General features: G+C 43.9%; 1 protein-coding gene across 1 annotated transcript in view; it reads right to left on the reverse strand.

Annotated features, from left to right (window-relative positions):
• LOC138355796 (tripartite motif-containing protein 59-like) overlaps window positions 1–23,579 on the reverse strand; it is a 45,202-nt gene that overhangs the window by 12,206 nt on the left and 9,417 nt on the right. The window contains exon 2 of the mRNA XM_069311323.1: window positions 11,153–11,223. Within this exon, the coding sequence (XP_069167424.1) occupies window positions 11,153–11,158 (6 nt within the window). The 5' untranslated portion in view covers window positions 11,159–11,223. The remainder of the gene's footprint in view (window positions 1–11,152; window positions 11,224–23,579) is intronic.

The following is a 23,579-nucleotide window of genomic DNA, read 5'->3' on the forward strand; positions in this document are numbered from 1 at the left end:
CAGCATCGCCGAAAAATGTCAAAATAAATATATAATTGTTATTATTTAGTGATGACAATATTACAGATGACCAATGACTGTGATATAAATAACCAGGGTTGTGATAATAGCAGGATTGTTGTAATAATTAGCGCTGTGTGAGGAGTGATGCTGAGAGACGGAGGGAGACAGCATCGTTTACTGACTGTGTGGCCACCTGTTATTGTTTGCGTTCACCATACTAGGTCAGTGGTTCTCTATGGTGAACACAAATGTAGATACTTATATATAATGTGTGTATTAGTGTAATAACAGCAAAAGGATTATGCTGGGAGGAGCCATATGGGTGACGGAGGTGACGTCGTCTGCACGATTTCTCTAGCTGATTAGAGGGTGGCCACTATGCTCTTTGGGCGCTCTACAAGCTTAGGTGTACAGTTACGGTGCATAAAACATGTAGATATTTATATATAATATGTGTATATAGGGTAATAACACTGCAAAAGGTATTGTTGGGGGAGAAAGTTTAGTGCGTGTGAACTTGAAAGAGTGAGGGAGCCGCCAGCCACCATCTGTGTATAGCGACGACTCTTAGTGCCTGAACTAACTATATCAGCTTAGCTGTACAGTTGTGGTGAACAAAATATACACATACTTATATATAACGTCTGTATATAGTGTAATAACATCACAACTGGTATTGTTGGGGGAGAAAGTTTAGTGCGTGTGTTGAGGGAGTGGCAGCGAGTGGCTGGCTGGTGTGTGGCGGTAACTCCTCGTTGCTTTTCGACTCTCAATACCAACTTAGTGGTTCGTTATGGTGACCAAAACATGCCAATACTTATATATAACCTGTGTATAGAGTGTAATAGCAGTAAAACTATTTGTTTATTGTTTTATAAACATAATAATTGAATCACTAATATGCACATCATACTTTTGAGTATAGCGATTATTAACCACTTTTATTATATAAATATATTACAATACACACTATTGAATAATATTACTGCAAAAAAACTAAGAAAAAATCAGTCGGAGACATTGAAACAGTTAGGTAATAATATCTTTGTGGCAACTCCCAGCTGTCAACGCAGGTGACGCTGACCGGGTCTGACAACCGCTAGGTCAACGCCCAGTTTTTGCCAGACTTCATCGGTCAATTGCGCCCAAAATATGTCACCTACGATTTTTTTTTTATTTTTTCCGTGCTCAGGGGACACAAATTAACATGTTTAGAAGACGAAAAAAAAATTTTGAATTTTTTTTTTCTTGCGCACAGGGGTGTAAATGTCCATATGACCCCTGAGCAGTGTAAGGGTTAAAGAGCGCTGTTTGTCGACAGAATTGCATTTGTGCTGCTTTTTAAGCTATGTTTTCATTCCATGTTTTCATTTTACTCTTTATGCTCAATTAGTATTAAGCTTTAGTCATTTAAGTTTTTCATGCCCGAAACGCTTTGCGTAATAGTGGCTTTAGGCATTGTATGTAGTAGCCCTATCTATAAATCCATCACTCTTTGTAAAATCTCTTGTATGTATGTACCTTACCTAAATAAACATTTGATTTGATTTGATTCCTCGCCGTGGTGCCGCTGTTGCCTCTCGAAACACACCTGACGAATTTGTGTGGAGTGATGGGACAGATTTTGTTCCAGAAATTCCTGCCTTTGACAATTCAGATGTGAAGATTACAGACCTTTTCCCTGATATAGGTGACGATACAGTATAATCTCGATTCAACGAATCTCCTCCTAGTTCACACACTTTTCAGGCTTGATTTACTCACCCGGTTTGACGAACAATAGTTCGCCGAAGCGGGGGCTGTACGGATTTGCTTACGATGTCGAGACAGAGTTCACAGACTGGTGGAAAACTTTCCCATTCTATCACAGATTACAATTAATAATATCCTCATATGACAAGTTCGATCACACAAGTGGATTGCACAAGTGGTCCACAAGTGGTCCACAAGCTTGCAATGTTGGGACAGAATTCACAGAGTGGTGGAAAACTTTCTCATTCTATCACAGATTACAATTAATAATTCCTTCATAAGACAAGCTGGATCACACAAGTGAACCACACAACAAACGAAAAAATGAACCAAACACCAGTCAGAATGGTCCACACAACAAGTGAAGCATATTAACCAAACACCAGCCAGGGTGGTCCACACAAGTGAACGACTGAGTTTCCATGATTTTCGTTCACTGATTTGTGGCACACGTATCTTTGTAAATTACAGTGGAACTTCGAGTAACAAGCGTCTCCATCTATGAGCATTTCGAGTAACGAGTGAGCCACTCGCCGAAAATTTGTCTCGATTAACGAGCATCCACTCTATTAACGAGAAAACCATGTGGTACTTCCTAGCGTTCCCACTGGTTCTCGCAAATTCTCGGACACCTCTGACGATGCAAATAATTTTTTTTTTAAGATGCTAACGATGATGGGATGTAAAGGGGTGACTGCTGTAATGTTGGAAAGCAATGATATTTTTTTTTAGAAAAAATATAAAAAAATTGAAAAAATTAGAAAAAAGAACAAATGTCAAAAAGGTTCATTCAGTGTATGTCAGGTAGGCTGCTCCATGTTTCTTAACTTAACATGGAGCAGCCTCCATGTTAGCCTCCATTTCAGTTTCCACTTAACTGGGCCAACCGAGTATTCTCGATTGGTGGGAAACTGCGCCAACCGAGTAAACTCTTTTTTATTTTTTCGTACACATTCCAAATATGTGCAAGGTTGGTTGTGTACGAAATGAACTCTTAGGACCTCCAGTGAGAGGCAGCCATCTTGGAAAAAATTCCCAGAATTCCCTAGGGCTGCTGGCTGGGTTAGTACTGAGTGAGCAACCATGGGTGGCGCACGCACCTCTGGCTCCCATACACCTGTCCGACGCGGTGTTGAAAGATCGCGCTCTGTCGGTGAAATTCAAACCTTATTGTTTGAAGAATATAAGGGTCATAATACTGGTGAAGCTAAGCACAATAAGGACCTAACACAAAGGTCGGATGCAAGTGATACAGCACCTATGAGGACGATACAGCGAAGGTATCCAGTTGTAGCTCTGAGCGCCACCCTTGCCCACCTATGCTATCCCCAATTTATTTAGATGAAACATAGATGAATCATTTCCTGCATTCAGTGATGATGCATCTGATACAAGTAGCATAGATAAACAGTGTTAGCGGCTTCCATGGTGGTGTTTTCCATAGATATTTTCAAGAATAGCTGAATCTCTTCTTGACTGACGGACATTCTTTGAGGCTGGTTGAATCTCTTCCAGACTGACGGACACTCTTTAAGGTTGGCTGAATGTCTTCCTGTGTGGGACCTTACAAGGCGATCTTTTCACGACTACCTTACAAATTGATCTTTTCCTGTAAACTTTTCAAGACTACCTCACATTTTACAAGCTTGGCTACATACCACCTACAGGTACTAATGCCAAGGGTGCACGTGGGTGCGTTATTTGCAAGCACACAGAATGAAGAAACAGGAAGCCAAAATCAATCTGTACCTGGTGCAACGAGAGCGAAGCCGTACTGTATACCATGAACTACTTTGTTGATTATTACTCACTTCCAAAGTACTGAGTGTGTAATACAGTGTGTTACTGTGCAGTGTGTGAAACTGTACATATTGTAATTTTAGTGAATTTTTAACAAATAATATTGCGACAATAAACATTTATTGTGGACACTTTACTGATATATGTATCACAGTTCCATGGAACATTATGAACATTCTACTGTATACATATTGTAAAGGATACAAATATGCATCATATACGATAAAAAAGCAAATAAAACCGCATTGGAAATACATAAAACAAATAATTTAAAATATATTTGTGCCAACATCTGGTGCTTGAATGGCGCGGGCGACCATGTCTGGGCGTGTCACGCACGGGCGACCAGCCCCTGATGACATCACAACGCATCTTGTCCACGTCCCCAGAGCCAAAGTAAGTGGAATTTGGTATTTATTTTTACATAGAGTTTTCAAATTTGTTAAAAAAATTAATTTTTTGTTTTTTTATTTTTTCCTAAGAAACGTGGAGCAGTCTACCTGACATATACTGAACGAATCTTTTGCTACAGTAGTAATAAAAAAATAAAAAAAAGTGAATAAAGTTGAAAAAAGAACAAATGTCATAAAGGTTTGTTCAGTGTATGTCAGGTAGGCTGCTCCATGTTTCTTGAAAAAAAAAATTGTACAAATTTGAAAAAATGCAAAAATGTCATAAACGTTTGTTCAGTGTATGTCAGGTAGGCTGCTCAAGGTTTCTTAACCCTTTAACTGTGCGGCCCATAAATATGACAACCCCCTCCCCCCCCCCCCAGTGCGCAGGAAATAAATTCTCTTGAAATTTTTTTTTTTTTTTTTTTAAAGTGTCAAAACAAAAAAAAATTTGAACTTGTACGTACTTTTGCTGCTATGGGGTCCGTAAGTTGGCGTATGACGTCATCATTCCCCGTTCGCCCGTGACGTACACTCCCGGGGCCAGTAGGGTGCCCAGGGCGGGGCGCCAGTTGCCGTGAATATATTTTTGTTCATTTTTTGCGCACAGTTCCAAATACATTTTATTTGTTTTTGCATGCTAATCCTATGTATAATGAACACATACACTACATTATGATAGTAAAACATCCGTACTGTCTGGGGACACTGTGTTACGTGCATGACACTTGTGTACCCATATGTTGCACATATTTACCATGTATCATGCTAATTTATGTATATATACAATCTATTTACAGACTATACACTATCACACACTATATACCACTATATACATTCACCATCAACACACTCAGAACACCGCGAGTGTGAGCAGCCACACTCAATCAGCCCTCCCTCACTCCTCCAACATTGTATTCGCCAACATTCCTCCTCCCATCATACAGTTATTCACACCAATGTTTCATGTTCATTTATGTATACTTACAACATATGTACACACTATATACTGTTACACACTATATACATTCACCATCAACACACTCAGAACACCACGAGTGTGAGCAGCCACACCCAGCCAGCCCTCCCTCACTCCAACTCCTGATGCTGTTATTACACTATACACACACACTGTATATACCCATGTATATTTGTGTTCCCCATAGCGAACCACGAAGCTAATGTGGTGAGCAAAACAAGAGTGGCTGCCACACAGTGAGGGTACCTCAATTCTCTCCCTCCCTCCCTCACCAAAATTCCTCCTTCCACAATACTAAGTTCAATGCTAATTATAACCAAAATCCTGGTCACTAATTACTGTAAATGAATAATTGACCACAAGTTTATTTTGAAAAGGAACCTAAAAAGTAGTTTGAAGATTCCTAAATGGACGAAATAATGTTGTGGTGCTGTGGCTAGCGCTGTGAACATCGTGAACAGCATTGAATCACTGATATTTGAACATTGTACCCAGTCATTATCACACTCAGGCTCTTCTATATAGTAATACTATCATGGCTAAATAATACAAGTTATATATATATTATGACATTATTAGGCGATGCTGTGGTCACACGCTGAACAGCAGTGCTGTGCGCTCATACTGCGAGTGCCAGCCTTGGTTGCTCACTCACTACAGAGGCTCCCACACCCAGGAATGTGAACCACGATTTTTTTTAAAGATGGCGTCTGTTTACAAGAGCCCTGAGGAAGCTGATGTGAACCCCATGTAGACGCGGGAGTTTTGAATGGAACGTGAAAAATACAAATACCCGGAGGCGCGTTGCGCACCTGAAGCCTGGGCCTGCAGGCGCGTTGTGCAGTTAAAGGGTTAAAAAAAAAATTGTGCAAATTTGAAAAAAGGAAAATGTCATAAAAGTTCGTTCATTTTATGTCATGTAGGCTGCTACATTATTTAAAAAAATTAAATATCATATTGATATTTTTCGGCAGTAGAACGGATTAATTTTATTTCCATTATTTTATATAGGGAAAAGTGTTTCGAAAGACGAACGTTTCACATGACGAGCTCGGTGCTAGAATGGATTAAATTCGTCAATCGAGACTCCACTGTAATTTAAAGGCTGAAGCGTGATTAGCTAGCTACATATGTGGTAAAATCTCCTTATAGACATTTTCTGTGATGAAACAAGATGAGTGAGGATGGACAGATAAAGGAATACTGTACTGTAAACCTCACTTAATTTTCCTTTGTCTGTATCGTCATAGTTCAATGACTCTTGACTTTGAAAGTTTCAGATTAATAAATCATTTCTAAAACCAATTTTAATAGCATTTTATTATCCTAATTAAACTAAACTAAATAAAACCGAAAATATGCTGTAATATGATAGATATCTGCTATTTGAGAAATTATTTATGTTATTGGAACAACAACTCCAGCACGAGTGAACGGGTCTAATCCTTGTACACACAGCACCATGCGTGTTTCGTTTGATTTCGTCGCCACAGTTCAGTGACCTACGGCCTCGAAATAATAAAATTAATAAGTCAGTTCTAAAATAAGATTTTGATATCTCTTATAATCCTAATAATGTTACTAAACTAAATATATAACCCAAAAATAAATAATTTGATGTAAATCCAATATTTGAAAGAAATTTATGTTATTGAATCTGGCTTAAACACCAACCTGCAGGGTGTATAGACCTAGTCTGCGTTCATACAGTAGACATCTAGTGCCGTTAGCTTTGTCTGGGAGTGATGTGTTTGTCCGCCGGTGGAAGAATAATTGTGGAATTTACCATTTTTGGACTACAACTGTACGGCAGCCAGCACAGCCATACCCAGCACCAGTATAACAGCAGCCAGCACCAGCTCAGAAGCAGCTGAAGCCAACACAGCAGCAGCGAGCACCAGCAAAGTTGATGCAAACATTTAAAAACATTGTGTGTGGAGTGAACAGTTAGAACAAGTATTAAATTTAAGTGTGTACATAGTGTTAAAATTAAAGTTGCAGTAATTTTAGTGTACAATAGTTTCATAAACTGTATTGTAATACTTCAACATACAGCAGAACTACTTAATCAACACAATGCTAACAGCATAATACACTACAGTACGTACTTACTGTACAGCATTCACAACTCCATGAGACTTCAAGATGGACATAACTCCAACAATAAGGTAAATAACAAATGTAACACAGTATTTTTTAGTAGAGTAGTAATATATAGGTACAGTACATAATATGATAATGCATTTTTATTGTGTACAAGAAAAAAAAAAGACACTGATGCAAACGCCTCCTGAAGGTCACCTCTTGCAACAAATCCAACGCTCCAACACACTGGGGCTGGTCCCATATAGTGCATTGAATCGAGGTTATACTGTATGTGTGAAATGGACTACTTTACTGCATATTTTGATGAGCCGCTCATGGAGCATATTGTTCAGGAAACGAACAAATATACGACTGACTGATCTCAATGGTGAGGAGTTATCCGATTTTTCACGATTACAGCGATGGAAAGATACGACTTTAGTTGAAATGTATGTGTATGTTGATAAAACATAGTGTCAAACATGTACTCAATCATTATTGGAGCAAAGACCAAACTGTTCCAACACCATTGTTTGGGAAATATATGTCTCGAGACAGATTTGCGATAATCCTCAGGTGTCTTCATTTTGCAAATAATGAAGACCAGACTGAAGATGATAGACTTCGGAAGGTGAGACACATCCTGAATGAACTTGTTTGAAAGTCAGAGATTTCTACGTATCAGCTCAGAAGCTGGCGACTGATGAATCCCCTGTGCTTTTCAAAGGACGGTCTGCCTTCAAGCAGTATATTCCCTCAAAATGCCTCAGATTCGGATTTAAATTCTATGTACTCTGTGACTGTGAAACAGGAACTGTGTTACACATGATAATGTATACGGGTACAAGTGTAGACATTCTTGCTAATAACAATCATGGCTTCTCGGGTAGTGTGGTGAAGTCACTGCTTGCACCATATCTGAACAAGGGCCACATATTATACACAGATAACTATTATACCAGTCCCTTGCTAACCAGGTTCTTGCTTGATAATAGAACTGGTGTGTGTGGCACAGTGAAGGCAAAACAAAGGAAAATGCCAGTGTTTCACACTGCTATGCAGGTTGGTGATTGCGAGCTAAGAAAAACTGGTGCAATGCTTTCAGTGCAGTGGAAAGACAGGCGTGAAGTGAACATGTTGACTACCGTTTACGATGGTACAATGGTGGACAGTGGCAAGGTGAACAGAACAACAAAACAAATAATCTATAAGCATGATTGTGTTTTTTACTATAACATCAACATGCGTTTGGTGGATAAATGTGATATGATGGTAGGGGCAGTAGAGTGTGTACAGAAAACAGTGAAGTGGACCAAGAAGATGTTTTTCCACCTTGTTGATGTAATAATGCTGAACAGTTACAATACGTATTTTGTCAAAACAGATGGTAAATGAAATTTCTGTGCGTTCAGTTTTACTGTAGACACACAATTACTAGAAAAGTTTGTCAAACCAATTCCAGGCATACAAAGGCCCCATTGTGAACCCAACATTGGACCATGCTCCCACACCCAGGCTCGCTTACAAGGACGCATTTCTGACACACAATGTAAGGTATTTACCACCAACTGGAAAGCGTGCAGTAGCCCAGCATGAGTGCATTGTATGAAAGACCACAAAAAAGAGGGAACAAAAACGTAAAATTGGTCTTAACTTGGTGCACAGCATGAAAGGTCCCATTGTGCTATGTCAGATGTTTTGACGAGTATCACAGTCTCGAGGACTTCTAAATGTCCAATACTGGTGTAAAAACATCTACATATTGAGTAAGTGTATATAGTGAAAACAATTCATAATAAATTTCATATTTCCTGAAATATAAAACATTTTTGTACCCATGTGACAATAACATGTAACAAAATATTAAATTTATACCAGTTGTATTATAATAAAACATCAAGTGACCACACATTGTACCACATCCGTGAAAAAATGTTGTAAAATATGCCATAGATACTGCAAATAATGCCGCTGTTATGACCCTGGGTTCCCATTCAGAAACCAGAGGTCAAATTGAGTTCCAAATAGTTGTGTAAGAGGGATATTTAATTAACAATAATGTTTATATTCAAGGCTTCTCATACCTGATGCGTATTTGTCTCAGTCTTCCTTGCCAGACGTAAGATGAACCTTGTTACTCACAGATTATTCAGACTCTGGGTTTGTTGACCATTAAATATAATATTGAACTAGTTCCCAGCTATTCTTAGAACTGTTAAAGTAACTAGTAATGAATGTTGGTGAAGACTTGTTATGTTTATGGCTGTACGATCAGCTAGGTACCCTTTCCAGCAGCATATTTAAGAGAGCGGAGGAGGCTGCTCTCGCTCTCTCTGGTTCTGGCTGTTGTGGTGTTCACACTCTTCCGTGTGGGCTCTGTTCTCCTCCTTCTCCCTTTCCCTAACCTCATTCTACATTTATTATCTAAGATAAGTATAATACTGTGTTACCGTGTTCTGGCAAATTGTGTAGTTAAGTTCTTGTGTAGCCTAAGCTAGTGTTTATATCCCTAAGATTACTCTAGGGTGTTTTAGTAAACCCACGTGTGCTCAAGTTTTACCAGGCTATCTAGAGCCTTTACTAGTGTCCTACTCCAAGTAGTCTTTACCCTAGTTGTAATTGTAAACTCTGCATCCTGTCTATGTGGACCAAGGTGTTTAACGTAAGGTAGAGTGGTAAAGAAATTTATTGTATTAATGGATATGGGGGTTATTAGAGGGTTTTAATAAGTAAGTTAGATTATGAGAAGTATCAATTCATCCTGTTGAAGTGGTGTAGATGATTAGCTACTAGACAGCAGACCTGTAATTTAAAACATAGAATCATTACTAGGAACCTTTATTCCTTGGGGAGCCGGCCCTATCTATCCCACTATTTTAGATACATCTTTACTCTAACTATTAGCTCTTCTCAGTACAACCACGTACCCCATAACAAGTGGGGGGCTTGTCCGGGAGCTGAAATTTTTATATATAAATTGTAAAAAAATTAGACTTTTGAGTGCCGAAACTAAATTTCTTACATTCCGCAGAATGGTTATGTGGTAGCCTAAAGTCCAGCTCAACTAGCAAAGGATACATCTTGCATTGACTGAACATCCAACTGGATCCCTTCACGATTGAGGTAAGTGTGAGGTGTGTGCCCGCCGATGGAAGAGTGGACCCAGCTAGCTGACCTTGTTGCTAGAGATGGAGCGAGAGGAGTGTTACTGCCATCGGACAATTCTACCTATATTATTTCCTATTGCAAGTGTATATATTTTCTTCAGTAAACTTTTAATCTTACCAATGTGTTTGAGTGAGCCTCCATTCTCTAGGGCTATTTTGAGTGAAACCATTTATGTCGCCTTGCACTGCACATGAGATTGCATCCTTGATTTAAGATAACTAATGAGACCACTGAAGTGTTGCCGGGACACGAGTATAAACACTCAGCTGGCGACCTCGAGCAGACCAGATATCTAAGAGAGTGCCCCAGTGTCAAGACGGGCAGGTTCAGGTGTGATACAGGTAGACTTGAACCTCTCTACTCACTAGGGGTATATATATAAGGCTAGCCCTTAGTGGACTGGGTTTAGCCCCGGGGCGAGCAGTGGCATCTGGTACGGAGGGGAGAAGACCCGTGGGAACGGCCCCAAACCATATAAGGTAGGAGTGGGTGAGAACCTTGGCACCTTCCCAATCATGTCAAAGACTGTACCTCTCTCAACCAGTTTAAGATAAAAACTCAAAACTACCTAATAAACTCCATGTAACATACCTTACCCCTAAATGTCAACCCATGCCTTATTATTGTAATCAATGCTTTTTGTTGACCAACTTGTATAATTGTTTTCTCTGCCTTGTTCCCCCCTCCCCTTTTTTTTATTTATTTTTTCAATGCAATTTATACTTTAAGCTCAATTACTATTAAGTTTTAGTCTAAGTGTTTTTTCCCCCTTCACCTTGCCCAAAACGCTATGAGTACTAGTGGCTTTAAGTATTGTATGTACTATCTCTATCTTTAAATCCATCATTATGTATGTAACTCAATGAATGTACCTTTACCTGAATAAAGAATCTGAATCTGATGGTGAGTGTATTATTGACATCAACATGATAGCCCACACATACTAATAGTACAAGAATAAAATTGTCTTTACCATCATTAATGGGCAGAAGTTGTGTTTGCTATCGTCCTTGGCAGCCGAGCAGAGACTGGAAGCAGTATTACCTATTAGGGGAAAAAGAAAACAAATTTAAGGTTTCTATGACTAAATTTTTCCCACCAAAACATAGTAAACGTTTAGAACATTAAATAAAAAAAACAGCGTTGAATGTAACGAAACGCCATTTTCTGGGTGAGTCCTGGAGGCTCCCCGGAGCTTTCCCAGGCTGATATGCTAATGTCAGACTTTGGCATCAGTTATGTGTATGGAGTTCTTAGGCCTACCGGGGACCACGGCCAGAACCTGGCCCCCTCAGAGAGGCAAGGAGAGCAATGTCCTATAGAAACCCCCGTATGGTTGGAAGCATTCTATGTCTGCCATCGACCGGAACAGGCACCCAGAAAGGTAAGCGCCTCAAAGCAAACCCCTATTCTGATGAAAATTGCTACCAAAAGCCGAACTAGTGGATAGAACTCCCCAACAGAAAACAAGCAAACTAGTGTGATGTCACACGTCGCCGCACCACTGTCTGCGCAGCTCCCCCCTCCCCGGGAGGGGGAAGGGGGAGCCCCAGACCCTCCACGCCGACTACCCACACCTCAGTTCTTGAGGCTGGATATCAAAAACCCGAAAAAAAAACACCGACCGGAGGGAGGGAGGGATGCCGGGGAGCCTCCGGGATTCACCCAGAAAATGACGTTTCATTACATTCAACGCTGGTTTTCTGGGGGGAGCCCCATCGGTTACCCGGAGCTAATTACCCACAGACGGAAAAAGAGGGACTTACCCGGGAAGCGGTCGTCGCTCACCCCTCAATTCGAAGTCGAGAAAACTGGTTGCAACCGCTGACCCAAAGCAATACAGGCCCGACGGGGCCCAGGGACATTCACGAGGTAACGAGCAGCCAGGACCCTCTTCGACCGCCAAAAACCCCACGCCCAAATATCAGACCAAGACATATTCCCAAAGACGGCAGCAAGAGCCGCGAACTTACGGACGTCATGGGCACGGGGATAGACCGCAGGCTGGCTGGACTTGATAACCCTGCGGACGACCTGGGAAACCCGAACCCGCGAACAGGGAAGAATGGAAACCGGATCAACCCAAAGCGCGTCCCCGGACACAGAAGCCATGGCACGCAAATAACGGCGAAGCGCTGCAACCGGACACAAAACATGATGCGCCCCCGGCTGGACCACCCACGGACCCCTCCGGAACGCAGCAGTCTCCCCCTGCGCCGGAGGAGAGCATGAAGCTCCAATACCCGACCCCCAGAGGCCAAAGCCAGCAAGAAAAGAGCCTTGGAGAAACAATCCCGGACCGAAGGGGCCACAACGAAACGAGGAGACAAAAGGTAAGCGAGCACTCTGTCCAAATACCAGGAAGGCTCAAGCGGCGCATGAACAGGCTGGAGGTGAAACAAGGCACGAGACAGCTTGCAAAACGGCGCAGACATAACATCGATACCGAAGGCAAGCTGAAGTGGCTCTGCCAGTGCCGCACGATATGAGGCGACACTGTTAGGCATAAGATGACGGTCCTGAAACAACCAAGAGAGAAAGGACAAGACCACCCTAACAGACAACGAACTAACACGACGAAGACGCAAAAAATAACAGAAGGGCCGCCAGGAAACTTCATACTGCCGCCGAGAAGAAGCCCTCAGGTGGGAAACCAACAAAGAGGCCTCCTGATCACCATAGAGATGATGATAGACTCGAGTCAAAAAACCCATACGCGAAGACTCAAGGAGAAGATCGAACCAGCCATGTGACGTACCGGCCCGATCTGCTGAAAGAGGCGGAGTCGCGGAAAAACACTCAGGTTCGGACACCGAGCAAGCAGCGCCTGAAACCAAGGCTGGGCCGGCCACCAAGGGGTAAGAAGGACAAGTCTCCCCTGATAAGTCTCCAAGCGAGTCAGGACCTGGAGTAACAGCCAAACCGGGGAAAAGAGGTACAGGAACCCCCGCCTCGACCAGTCTAGCCGAAAGGCATTGACCCTGACGGCCTTCCGACCACTTCCGCGATTGGGGAAGGGCGCCACATACACGGGAAAACGCCGTGACCACGCCGACGCAAAGAGGTCCACCTCGGGGCACCCGAACGTCTGGCAAAGCCAACGGAAGGAAACGTCGTCGACCGTCCACTCCGTGGAGAGGGGAACGAAGCGAGATAGGCCGTCGGCCAAGACGTTGGACACGCCCCGTACGTGAACCGCCAGGAGAGCCAAACCCCGAGAACTCAACAGACGAGTCACCCAAAGCGACCAACCTCAAAGAGACAAGGACCGCATTGAACCCCCGCGGTTCAGGCAATGAATCACCGGAGAGCAGTCCGTATGGAGCTGAATCGTCGATCCGCGGGTGACCTGAATCCTCCGAAGTGTAAACCACACTGCCGCGAACTCCCGCACCATGCTGTTGCTCGATGGAAGGACGGATCCCAACGCCCCTGGTCGGCCGGGCCTGGTGAGCACTGGTCACAAAGCCCCAGCCGGGAGATGACGCATTCGTGTACACATCGAGTGAGGGCTCGGGCAGGCGCCAAGGCACTGAACCCCGAAAACCCCAAAGAGGAAGCTGGTGACGCAGCAACCGATGCAAGGCCCCCGAAGGTCGAACCCAGTGATCGCGAGAGAGGCGGAAGTGGTGACCCTGAAGGAACCAGAACAGCCGACGAAGCCAAACCTGACCCGGCGGGTAGACTACCATCATGAAGTTCAGGCTCCCGCACAGCCCCTCGAGCAACCGTCGGGTAACCCGAGGGCCCACCAGAAACAGACGAAGGTGGGACTGCAGCCACAGGAGAGATTCCGGAGGGAGAGACGAGGAGGCGGTCCGAGAGTCCCAAACAAGACCCAGCCAAGTCCGAACCTGAGAGGGGACCAGATGGGACTTCCTCCAGTTCACCAAGAACTCGAACCCGGTGAGCTGGGATAGAACCAAATCCCTGGCTAGCAAGCAAGCTGACCAGCTGGGAGCCCAAACCAGCCAGTTGTCGAGGTAGGCCAACACTCGAACACCTAGGAGACGCAAACGGGCTACCACGACCCACGTAAGGCGTGTGAACACGCGAGGAGCCAGGTTCAACCCGAATGGGAGACAACGAAAGTGGTAACTCAGACGCCCCATAACAAAACCGAGCCAGTCCCTGAACCGCGGATGAATCGGGACATGCCAATAAGCATTCCCGAGGTCCAAGAACACCATCCAAGTGCCCGGCTCCAGGAGGAGCCAAACCTGAGACAGCGTAGTCATCCAAAAGGAGGGGCAATGAACCCAGGGGTTCAGACGGGACAAGTCCAGAATGAACCACAGGTCCGCGCAGTCCCATTTCGGGACCAGAAACAGACGGGAAACACATCTGAGGGATGACGTCGTTTCGACGACACCCAAGTGAACCCACTCCAAGATGACCTGACAGAGCGCAGGTGAAGAAACCTGCCCTGCCAGCCCCGACCCCCCCAAGGGGGGGCCACCCAACGCCACCGCAGGCCGACAGACACGACCCGAAATGCCCACGAATCTTGGGACCTGGCCTGGGCGAACAGCACAAGCTGCCACCCCCATCACTCCGTCAATGGGGCAAACCGCGAAAGGGCCGGCGCCCCTTACGAGACCCAGAACCCCGCACAGAGCGAACACCGCACCGACCAGACGAGGGTGGTTCCGAAGCAGGAGCCGAACCCGAACCTGACACCAGTGACCTACCACAACGAGAAGAACCCCGAGCCCTGGCACGACCCTTTCGGGAAGACCCACCCCGGCACCCCCGGAAAACCAACAAGTCCGACATCGGACAACAAGCCGACGACGCAGCCTGAATAAACTGTGCCACGGCCGACTCCTCAAACAGAAGAGGACAAAAAGGTGAAGACCGCCTAAGAGCCAGAGCCCAAGCAGATTCCACGGAGGAACCCACTACCACCTGCCGACACCCTTTAACAGGAAGCATAAAACAGGGAAACCGTATCCCACAAAATTGGCGTTTAAAGCTTCAACAAGGCAGGGGACGAACGCGCTGCCGAGGACAAGGCGCCGGACCCCGGGACAGACCCAAGCGTCCTCACATCCTCCACGAACCAATTCGAGGACAGCTCCAGGAGGAAAAAGAACTATAAGGCCGAAGCCAAAAGGCCCCAGGCGCGCAAGTCCTCCGCTATGAGCGCAGCCAAAAGGGCGGGAACCTGCACATGAAGCTGAACAATGCCCACATCGCACGGAAGGGCAGGGGCAAAGAAGCACTCATTCAGGTACTCAAGATCGCCCCCCCAGGAAAACCTGAAGCACCGTGGAAGCTTCCTGCCACTCCAGCGTGCGGGAACGACATAAGGAATGCCAGGAATCCAGAACAAACAAGGGGGAAGTCAGCTAGCCAGGAAGACTCCAGAACCTCGTAACAGAGCCAGAAAGGGAACGAAGTCCCAAACCTGAACTCGGACAGATCCATTTCCGAGGCATAATCCGGGTCACGCAGGAGGTAAGCTGCAAGGGCCACTCGCACCACACCAGGTTGGATGTGATAAGCCGAAAACCTCCAGAAAGACGGAACCGACATACCCGGGGAAACACGGAACCGAACCCAGGGAGGGGCCGACACCAAATCCAACTCGTACACAGAGGGGGGAAAAGAAAGCCCCACACCTTGCTACCAAAATAAGCCCCGCTCAGAGGGAAGAATAACCCAGGCGGGGTCCAGCGGGGCCCAAGGCCCCCAAGTCAGCCCCTCCCCAGCCTCGAGGTCCTTCACCACAGGATCCGGGGCCGAGTCCTCTCCCCAAGCCCCGACCCCACAAGACAAGGACGGAGCAGCCGTAAAGGCCGGAAGAAAGGGGGCCCACTGGTCAGACCCAGAAGCTTCGGCCGGGAGACAAGACTCGAATGCCTCTGTTGCCCCCCCCCCCCCCTCGGAAGGGCCCCCCCCCCCTCAGAAGGGGCACCCACGAAGCTGCCCGAGTCTCGAGATCAAGTAACCCCTGCTCCGACTGCAAAACCTTCAGACGTTTCGGGGCCGGAAGCAGGGGAGAGGGGGACCAGAACGAGCAGAAAGAGAAGGACGACGAGGTGCGGACTGAACCAGGATCAAAGAAACCCTCACCCCAAGTCCGGGTCTCAAAAAGCAAAGCAGGGCAGCCCCGGGGTATAAGGGTGAGCAACCAACCGAGCCCGTTGCAACAGACGAAACCTAGCTTGCAATGCACGCGCCGCCTGTACCCAAATAGAATCATCAGAGGATTGGGTAAATTGAGTCACAAGCAAGTAGCAACACTCACAGGACTCAGGGTCGAAAGTATCACCGACCCAACAGGCAGCGTGGCAGAGGCCAAAACAATGAGGGTCACCCTGAGACAAGGGGACCGAGCAACCATCAAACTCGCACACATCGAGAAGGACTCCAGGGTCACATCCATCGGACCCACGCGCCCCCTAGGGGATTCCCAGGGTCCCGAGAGTTTACTTTAAGAGGACTCGCGCTCAGGTAGTCCCAGGCAGAGCGCTGCTAACCGGCACCCAAAACTACTAAGCGAACTTCTATAGCTGTACCCCAGGGACATGTACACTCACGGGGACCTAGCAGGGGGCGCCACCGAGGAGAACCGTGGAAGGGCAAACACCAGTGGAATAATAGGACAGAACCCCCACCAGGCAAAAACAAAAAGAAAAACAAAACCCTGCAGGAGGAGAGCGAACCCCAAGGAACAGAGCCGGCAGCTATGTCGGGAATACAAAGCTGTGCAGCACCCTGCGCCCCTACCAGTGCAAACTGCCTCTTACCTGCAGGGAACACGGGAGAACAGAACACCCAAGAGCCCAACAGGTGGCCGAAAAAACGAAAAGATAAAACAGACCAGCAGAGGCAGACCCCGAGGAGCCTGTGGAAGGTGGCCCCAAGCCCCAAGGACAGTACTTACAGGGCACCTAGGTAAGGCAGCCCTAGGCATGCAGCACGAGTACTGAAGATAACTCCTGGCTCTCGCACCCACAAAAACAAACGCCACACGCGAAGCACAGTGCTGTAGCGACACTGGAGCCAGAGCACACAACCTTCGCCTATAGCATCAGCCTCAAGAACTGAGGTGTGGGTAGCCGGTGTGGAGGGTCTGGGGCTCCCCCTTCCCCCTCCCGGAGAGAGGGGAGCTGCACAGACAGCGGCGCGGTGACGTGTGACATCTCATTAGTTTACTTGTTTTCTGTTGGAGAGTTCTATCCACTAGTTTGGCTTTTGGTAGCAATTTTCATCAGAATAGGGGTTTGTTTTGAGGCGCTTACTTTTCTGGGTGCCTGTTCCGGTTGATGGCAGACATAGAATGCTTCCAACCACACGGGGGGGGGGTTTCTATAGGCCATTGCTCCCCTTGCCTCTCTGAGGGGGCTCTGGTTCTGGCCATGGTCCCCAGTAGGCCTAAGAACTCCATACACATGACTGATGCCAAAGTCTGACATTAGCATATCAGCCTGGGAAAGCTCCGGGGCTCCCCCCCCCCCCAGAAAATCAGGAGTTTTGCTTTTACCAGACGTTAGGAGGGTGAGCACATTTAAAGAGAGTGGGAAGGAGTAAGGAGGGTGGGCATGAGTAAGGAGGGTGGGCAGGAGTAGGGAGGGTGGGCAGGAGTAAGGAGGGTGGGCAGGAGTAAGGAGGGTGGGCAGGAGTAAGGAAGGTGGGCAGGAGTAAGAAGGGTAGGCAGGAGTAAGGAGGATGGGTAGGAGTAAGGAGGGTAGGCAGGAGTAAAGAGGGTGGGTAGGAGTAAAGAGGGTGGGCAGGAGTAAGGAGGGTGGGTAGGAGTAAGGAGGGTAGGCAGGAGTAAGGAGGGTAGGCAGAAGTAAGGAGGGTGGGCAGGAGTAAGGAGGGTGGACAGGAGTAAGGAGGGTAGGTAGGAGTAAGGAGGGTAGGTAGGAGTAAGGAGGGTAGGCAGGAGTAAGGAGGGTAGGCAGAAGTAAGGAGGGTGGGCAGGAGTAAGGAGGGTGGGTAGGAGTAAGGAGGGTGGACATGAGTAAGGAGGGTGGGCAGGAGTAAGGAGGGTGGGCAGGAATGTGGAAGGAGGTATGGGCGGGTTCTCGGCTGCCTCCCCCCTCTCTCTGACAGCCTACGTAATACAAACCACGTGCGTTAACCCTTAAGCTGCTACAGCCTGGGCTGTAAAAGCTGGAGCTGGGCAAAAAAATATTTGAATTATGTGAAAATTAATATTAAATGCTAAACAAATCACCAACTTATTGGCTTAAGCATCATGAAAGTTTCATTCCAATATTTTCAAAAATGTATTTTAGACAAATTTTTTTTTAAAGGAGAACATTTTATTGATAAGAGAACAGCTCCTATTAACTGGAACTCAGGAATAATGCAGTAATAAGGAGATGTGAGTACTTGTTCAATATACAAACAAGAAGAATAGTAGCAAGAAGTGTCCACAAAGTGGACATGCAGCTGGTGCCTTTATATCATTGCTGAGTAATACATAATAATACCAATAATAATGAGGTATGTTATCATGCCCTATTTTGTTATATATCATAAAAATGCATTGCCTAATGTTAATATCTGTTACTTTCACCAAAGCCTAATAAATATTTTTTTGGGGGTATATTTTTTTTCTAATTTGTTTATTATCTGATGTTGTTATAACCTCTACATCCTAGAGAATGCATACCCATCCCTAACTATGTCAAGATAGAATGAAATTGGTTATCAAATAAATCAGTCACAACTGGCAGAACTTGGGACTTTGAATTTTTTCGACTGAGTTTTTCACAGATTTCAAATTCAATTTTCTTTGTCTCTTTTGGCAGTTTTGATGATTAGGGACCAGATTAGGGCTTTATCACTTTTATAAAGTATAAATTTGTATCCCCTAAATCATTACAATTATCCCAATATTTTGTTTTTTTGAGGGTTATTTTTTCTTGACATCATTCCAACACACATTGACCTACAGCTTTCACATACTCGAGTATGAATGTCAAACAACGTATATTAAAACATATAAGTAAATTAATGAATTAGAACTACAGTGGTACCTCGCATAACGATCGCCCCAAAAGACGAAGATTTTGGGTAATGAACGGCCCGATCGGCGTCAAATCGTCCCGTATGACGAACGCTGGTTTGAGTAACGTCAACACCACATGGTGGGGTCGCGCTGCTTCTTGCACATTCTTAGACGCCTCCGAAGATGCTCATAAATTATGTTGTTCTTGTTTAAAGATGCTAATGATGCTGGGATATAAAGGGGTGACTGCTGAGATGTTGCAAAGCATTGACGTTTTTGTAGGAAAAAAGAAATGAAATGTCTGATATACAACAAATGTCAAAAAGGTTTGTTCGGCAGGTAGGCTGCTCCATTATAACAATCTTTCTTTGTTTCAAATGTGTTCCATTTGTTTTGTATTTGTCATTTACGTCTCAATAATGGAGCAGCCTACCTTACATATACACTCAACAAACCATTATGACATTTTCCTTTCTTCAAATGTGTTCAATATTTATTTTTCATTTGTCTTATAGCAAAAGGTTCGTTTGGTGGTCGTCAGGTAGGCTGCTCCATGCTTCTTACATACAAAAAACGTAAATAATAACTAAAATTAAGAATTTTGAAAACCAGTACAAATGTCAAAAAGGTTCGTTCGGTGGTCTACAGGTCGGCTGCTCCATGTTTCTTAAATAAAAAAAAATAAAAGAACTGTTGAAACAATTTGAAAAATGGACAAATGCCATAAAGGTTCATTCAGTGTTTGTCGGGTAGGCTGCTCCATTATTGAGACATAAGTGACAAATACAAAACAAATGGAACACATTTGAAACAAAGAAAGATTGTCATAATGGAGCAGCCTACCCAACAAACACTGAACGAACCTTTTCTATAACGAATATGAAAGACAAGGGCTGCTGGCTGGGTTAGTACTGAGTGAGCAACCATTTGTGGCACACGTGCCTCTGGCTCCCAAACACTTGTCCGACACGGTGTTGAAAGACTGCGCTCAGTCGGTGCAATTCAGACCCTATTGTTTGAAGAACATAAGGGTCATAACATAGGTGAAGCTAGGCGCAATAAGGGCTTAACACAACAGTCGGATGCCAGTGATACAGCACCTATGAGGATGATACAGCGAGCGTATCCAGTTGTAGCTCTGAGCCCCACCCTTGCCATCTCCAATTTATATAGATGAATCGTTTTCTGCGTTTAGTGATGATGCATCTGATACAAGTAGCATAGATGAACAGGGTTAGTGGCTTCCATGGTGGTATTGTCCATACATATTTTCAAGAATACCTGAATCTCTTCCTGACTGATGGACACTCTTTAAAGCTAGCTGAATCTCTTCCTGTGTGGGACCTTACAAAGCGATCTTTTCAAGACTACCTTACAAATCTCAAAAAAAAAAAAAAAAATAAAGAATTGAGATTTTCCTAAAATTGTTTCAATACTACCTTATGCTTTACAAGCTTGGCTACATACCACCTACAAGTACTAAAGCCAAGGGTGCATGAGAGTGCGTTATTTGCAAGCACACAGAACGATGAAACAGGAAACGAAAATCTATCTGTAGCTGGTGCAAGGAGAGCAAAGTCGTGGTGAATACCATGGACTACTTCGTTGACTATTACCCACCTCCAAAGTACTGAGTGTGTAATACAGTGTGTTACTGTGTAAATAGTATGTGAAACTGTACATATTGTAATTTTAGTGAATTTTTACCACGTAATATTGTGACAATAAACATTTATTGTGGACACCTTACTGACACATGTGTCACAGTTCCATGGAAAATTATGAACATTCTACTGTATACATATTGTAAAGGTCACAAATATGCATCATATACGATAAAAGAAACAAATAAAACCGCATTGGAAATACATAGAAAAAATATTTGAAAATATATTTGTGGCAAAACGCGGTGCTTGAATGGCCCGCGCGACCGTGTCTGAGTGCTTCACACACGGGTGACCAGGCCCGGATGACGTCACAGCGCACCTTGTCTACGTCCCCACAGCCAAAGTAAGTGGAATTTGGTAATTATTTTTGCATAGACATGTTCAGGGAAGGTAATTTATCATTTTACAAAGAAAAATTATATTTTGGGGAACATTTGATGTCATGCACACTGGGGGAATTTCACAGTAAACACAGTGCATCACACTGGTTACATGGGGGACACTCGTTTTGTATGACGTCCGTTTCACATGACGAACATGGAACGGATTAAATTCGTTACTCGAGGTACCACTGTACCTTATTCATTGTCGATAACTTCAATTATCTCAAAAACTAGAATTTCAACTTTGAGTCAGCTTCAAAAATATCCAGTTTCTGACCAATTCTCACCATTTTTACAAATAATGTGCACAGCTGTCTGTTCTACAATCTTATTAGAATGGACTTTTCACGATCCCTAAACGTTTGAAGTTATCCTTTTTTTTCTAAATTTGGCGCATAATTCAAATGCCACATTGACGATTTTTTTTTAGTAAACTAAACTGAAAACATATATTCTATATCTATGAAAATGCAGATCATATACTATTCTGAGAGCATAATAACACCAAATGAACAATTGGTGATAGTTTATATTTTTGCAGCTGATTTCAAAATCTGAAGTTTTCAATATTCAATTTTATAATTATTATTTATTTTCTTAATTTTCAAGTTACGTTTGTGATCATTTAGACAAAGTTGCAGGATTTGCTAGTATGCACAAAAAATTAGAAAGCATTACAGCAAATTTGAGAAATTGAACTTTGCCATCAGGTCCTGTTGTATATGTATGCCATGGACAGCTCAAGCGTCATGAAAGTTTCATCCCAATATTTTCAGAAATGTATTTAAAAAAAAATTAAAAATGAGAACAGCTCCATTTAACTGGAACTGAGGGATAATGCAGTAATAAAGAGAAGCAAGCACTTGTCCGATGTACAAAGAAGAATAGTAGCATGAAGTGTCCACAAAGTGGATATGCAGCTGGTGCCTGTATAGCATTGCCGATTAATACATAATAATACCAATAATAATGAGTATGTTATCATGCTCTATTTTGTTATATATCATAAAAATGCATTGCCTAATGTTAATTTAACACTTTCAGCCTCCCGGCGAAGCTAAAAAAAAAAGCGGTATGTGCTCACGGCGTTTTGCCGCGTAAGCGTAAAAACAAAAATGTGTATACTCCATTTACTCTCCTGACCTTAGTTCTCAAGCTACGTATTTCATTTTGGTACCAACGTGTTCGCAATAAAATTCTCTAGAAGAACATCAGTAAAAAAGTCACGAAATGTATAGGGATACCAGCACCAAATAAATAACTACGAAGATGACTCGCTGTGAGCGCCCAACAGCAACAAAATGTTTTTACTATTGGGATTGTTATCACCTCCACACTTGTCCTACAGTGTTAATTTTGGTATCAATGGACTCGCAATGAAATTCCCATCACGGTGATATGAATATAAGCGTAGAATAATGATTGCGGCCCGCCCGCAAGAGTGTGGGAAGTGGTGAAATTGTTACCCGGTATCGGTGACTGGACAACACACGGCGCTTTGAAAGTTTATACTTATTTCACTCTCATGACATTATTATTCTATGTACGTCATTCATTTTTGTGTCAATGTGTTCGCAATAGAATGTTCTATGAGCCCATAGGTAAAAAAGATCAACAAAGCGTAAGATAGAATAGCGCCAACTATAAAACAACGCTGGAACATATCAGTGAGAGTCAAACACACACAAAATGTTTTTACTTTTGTTATGTTTGTGAACCTTTCATGAACTTATTGTACCATGCAGCCTATTGGTGAGAAAGAGAGCCTCATGGCGCGCAGTTTGAAACAAACCCAAAGTAAATCGGATAAAAATTGAATTTTATACAAATATTTTAAAAGAGGACATAAATTTATGTCCACCATGCAGGAGCGGGTAGGCGAAACAGGACGCCGGGAGGAGTCCTCATCCGCAGAAAGTGTTATATTAATATCTGTTACTTTCACCAATGTCCATTTTTTTTTTGTCTCCTTTGTATATTATCTGATTTTGTTGTAACCTCTACATCCTGGAGAGTGCATACCCATCCCCTAACTATGTCAAGATAGCATGAAATTGGTCACCAAATAAATCAGTCACAACTGGCAGAACTTGGGACTGAATTTTTTGACAGTTTTTCAGATTTCAAATTCTATTTTCTTTGTATCTTTAGGCGGTTTTGATGATTAGGGACCAGATTGGGGCTTTATAACTTTTATACAGAATACATTTTTATCCCCTAAATCCCTAGTTAATCCCTATATTTTATTTCTTGGGGGGGGGGGTATTTTTTCTTGACCTCCTTACAACACATATTGACCTAAAAGTTTCACATGTTCGAGTACGAATGCCAAACAACCTTTAATAAAACATTTAAGTAAATTAATGAATAAGAACTAAATTA

The sequence above is a fragment of the Procambarus clarkii genome, chromosome 69 (genome assembly GCF_040958095.1).
Source record: "Procambarus clarkii isolate CNS0578487 chromosome 69, FALCON_Pclarkii_2.0, whole genome shotgun sequence".
NCBI classification, from domain to species: domain Eukaryota; kingdom Metazoa; phylum Arthropoda; class Malacostraca; order Decapoda; family Cambaridae; genus Procambarus; species Procambarus clarkii.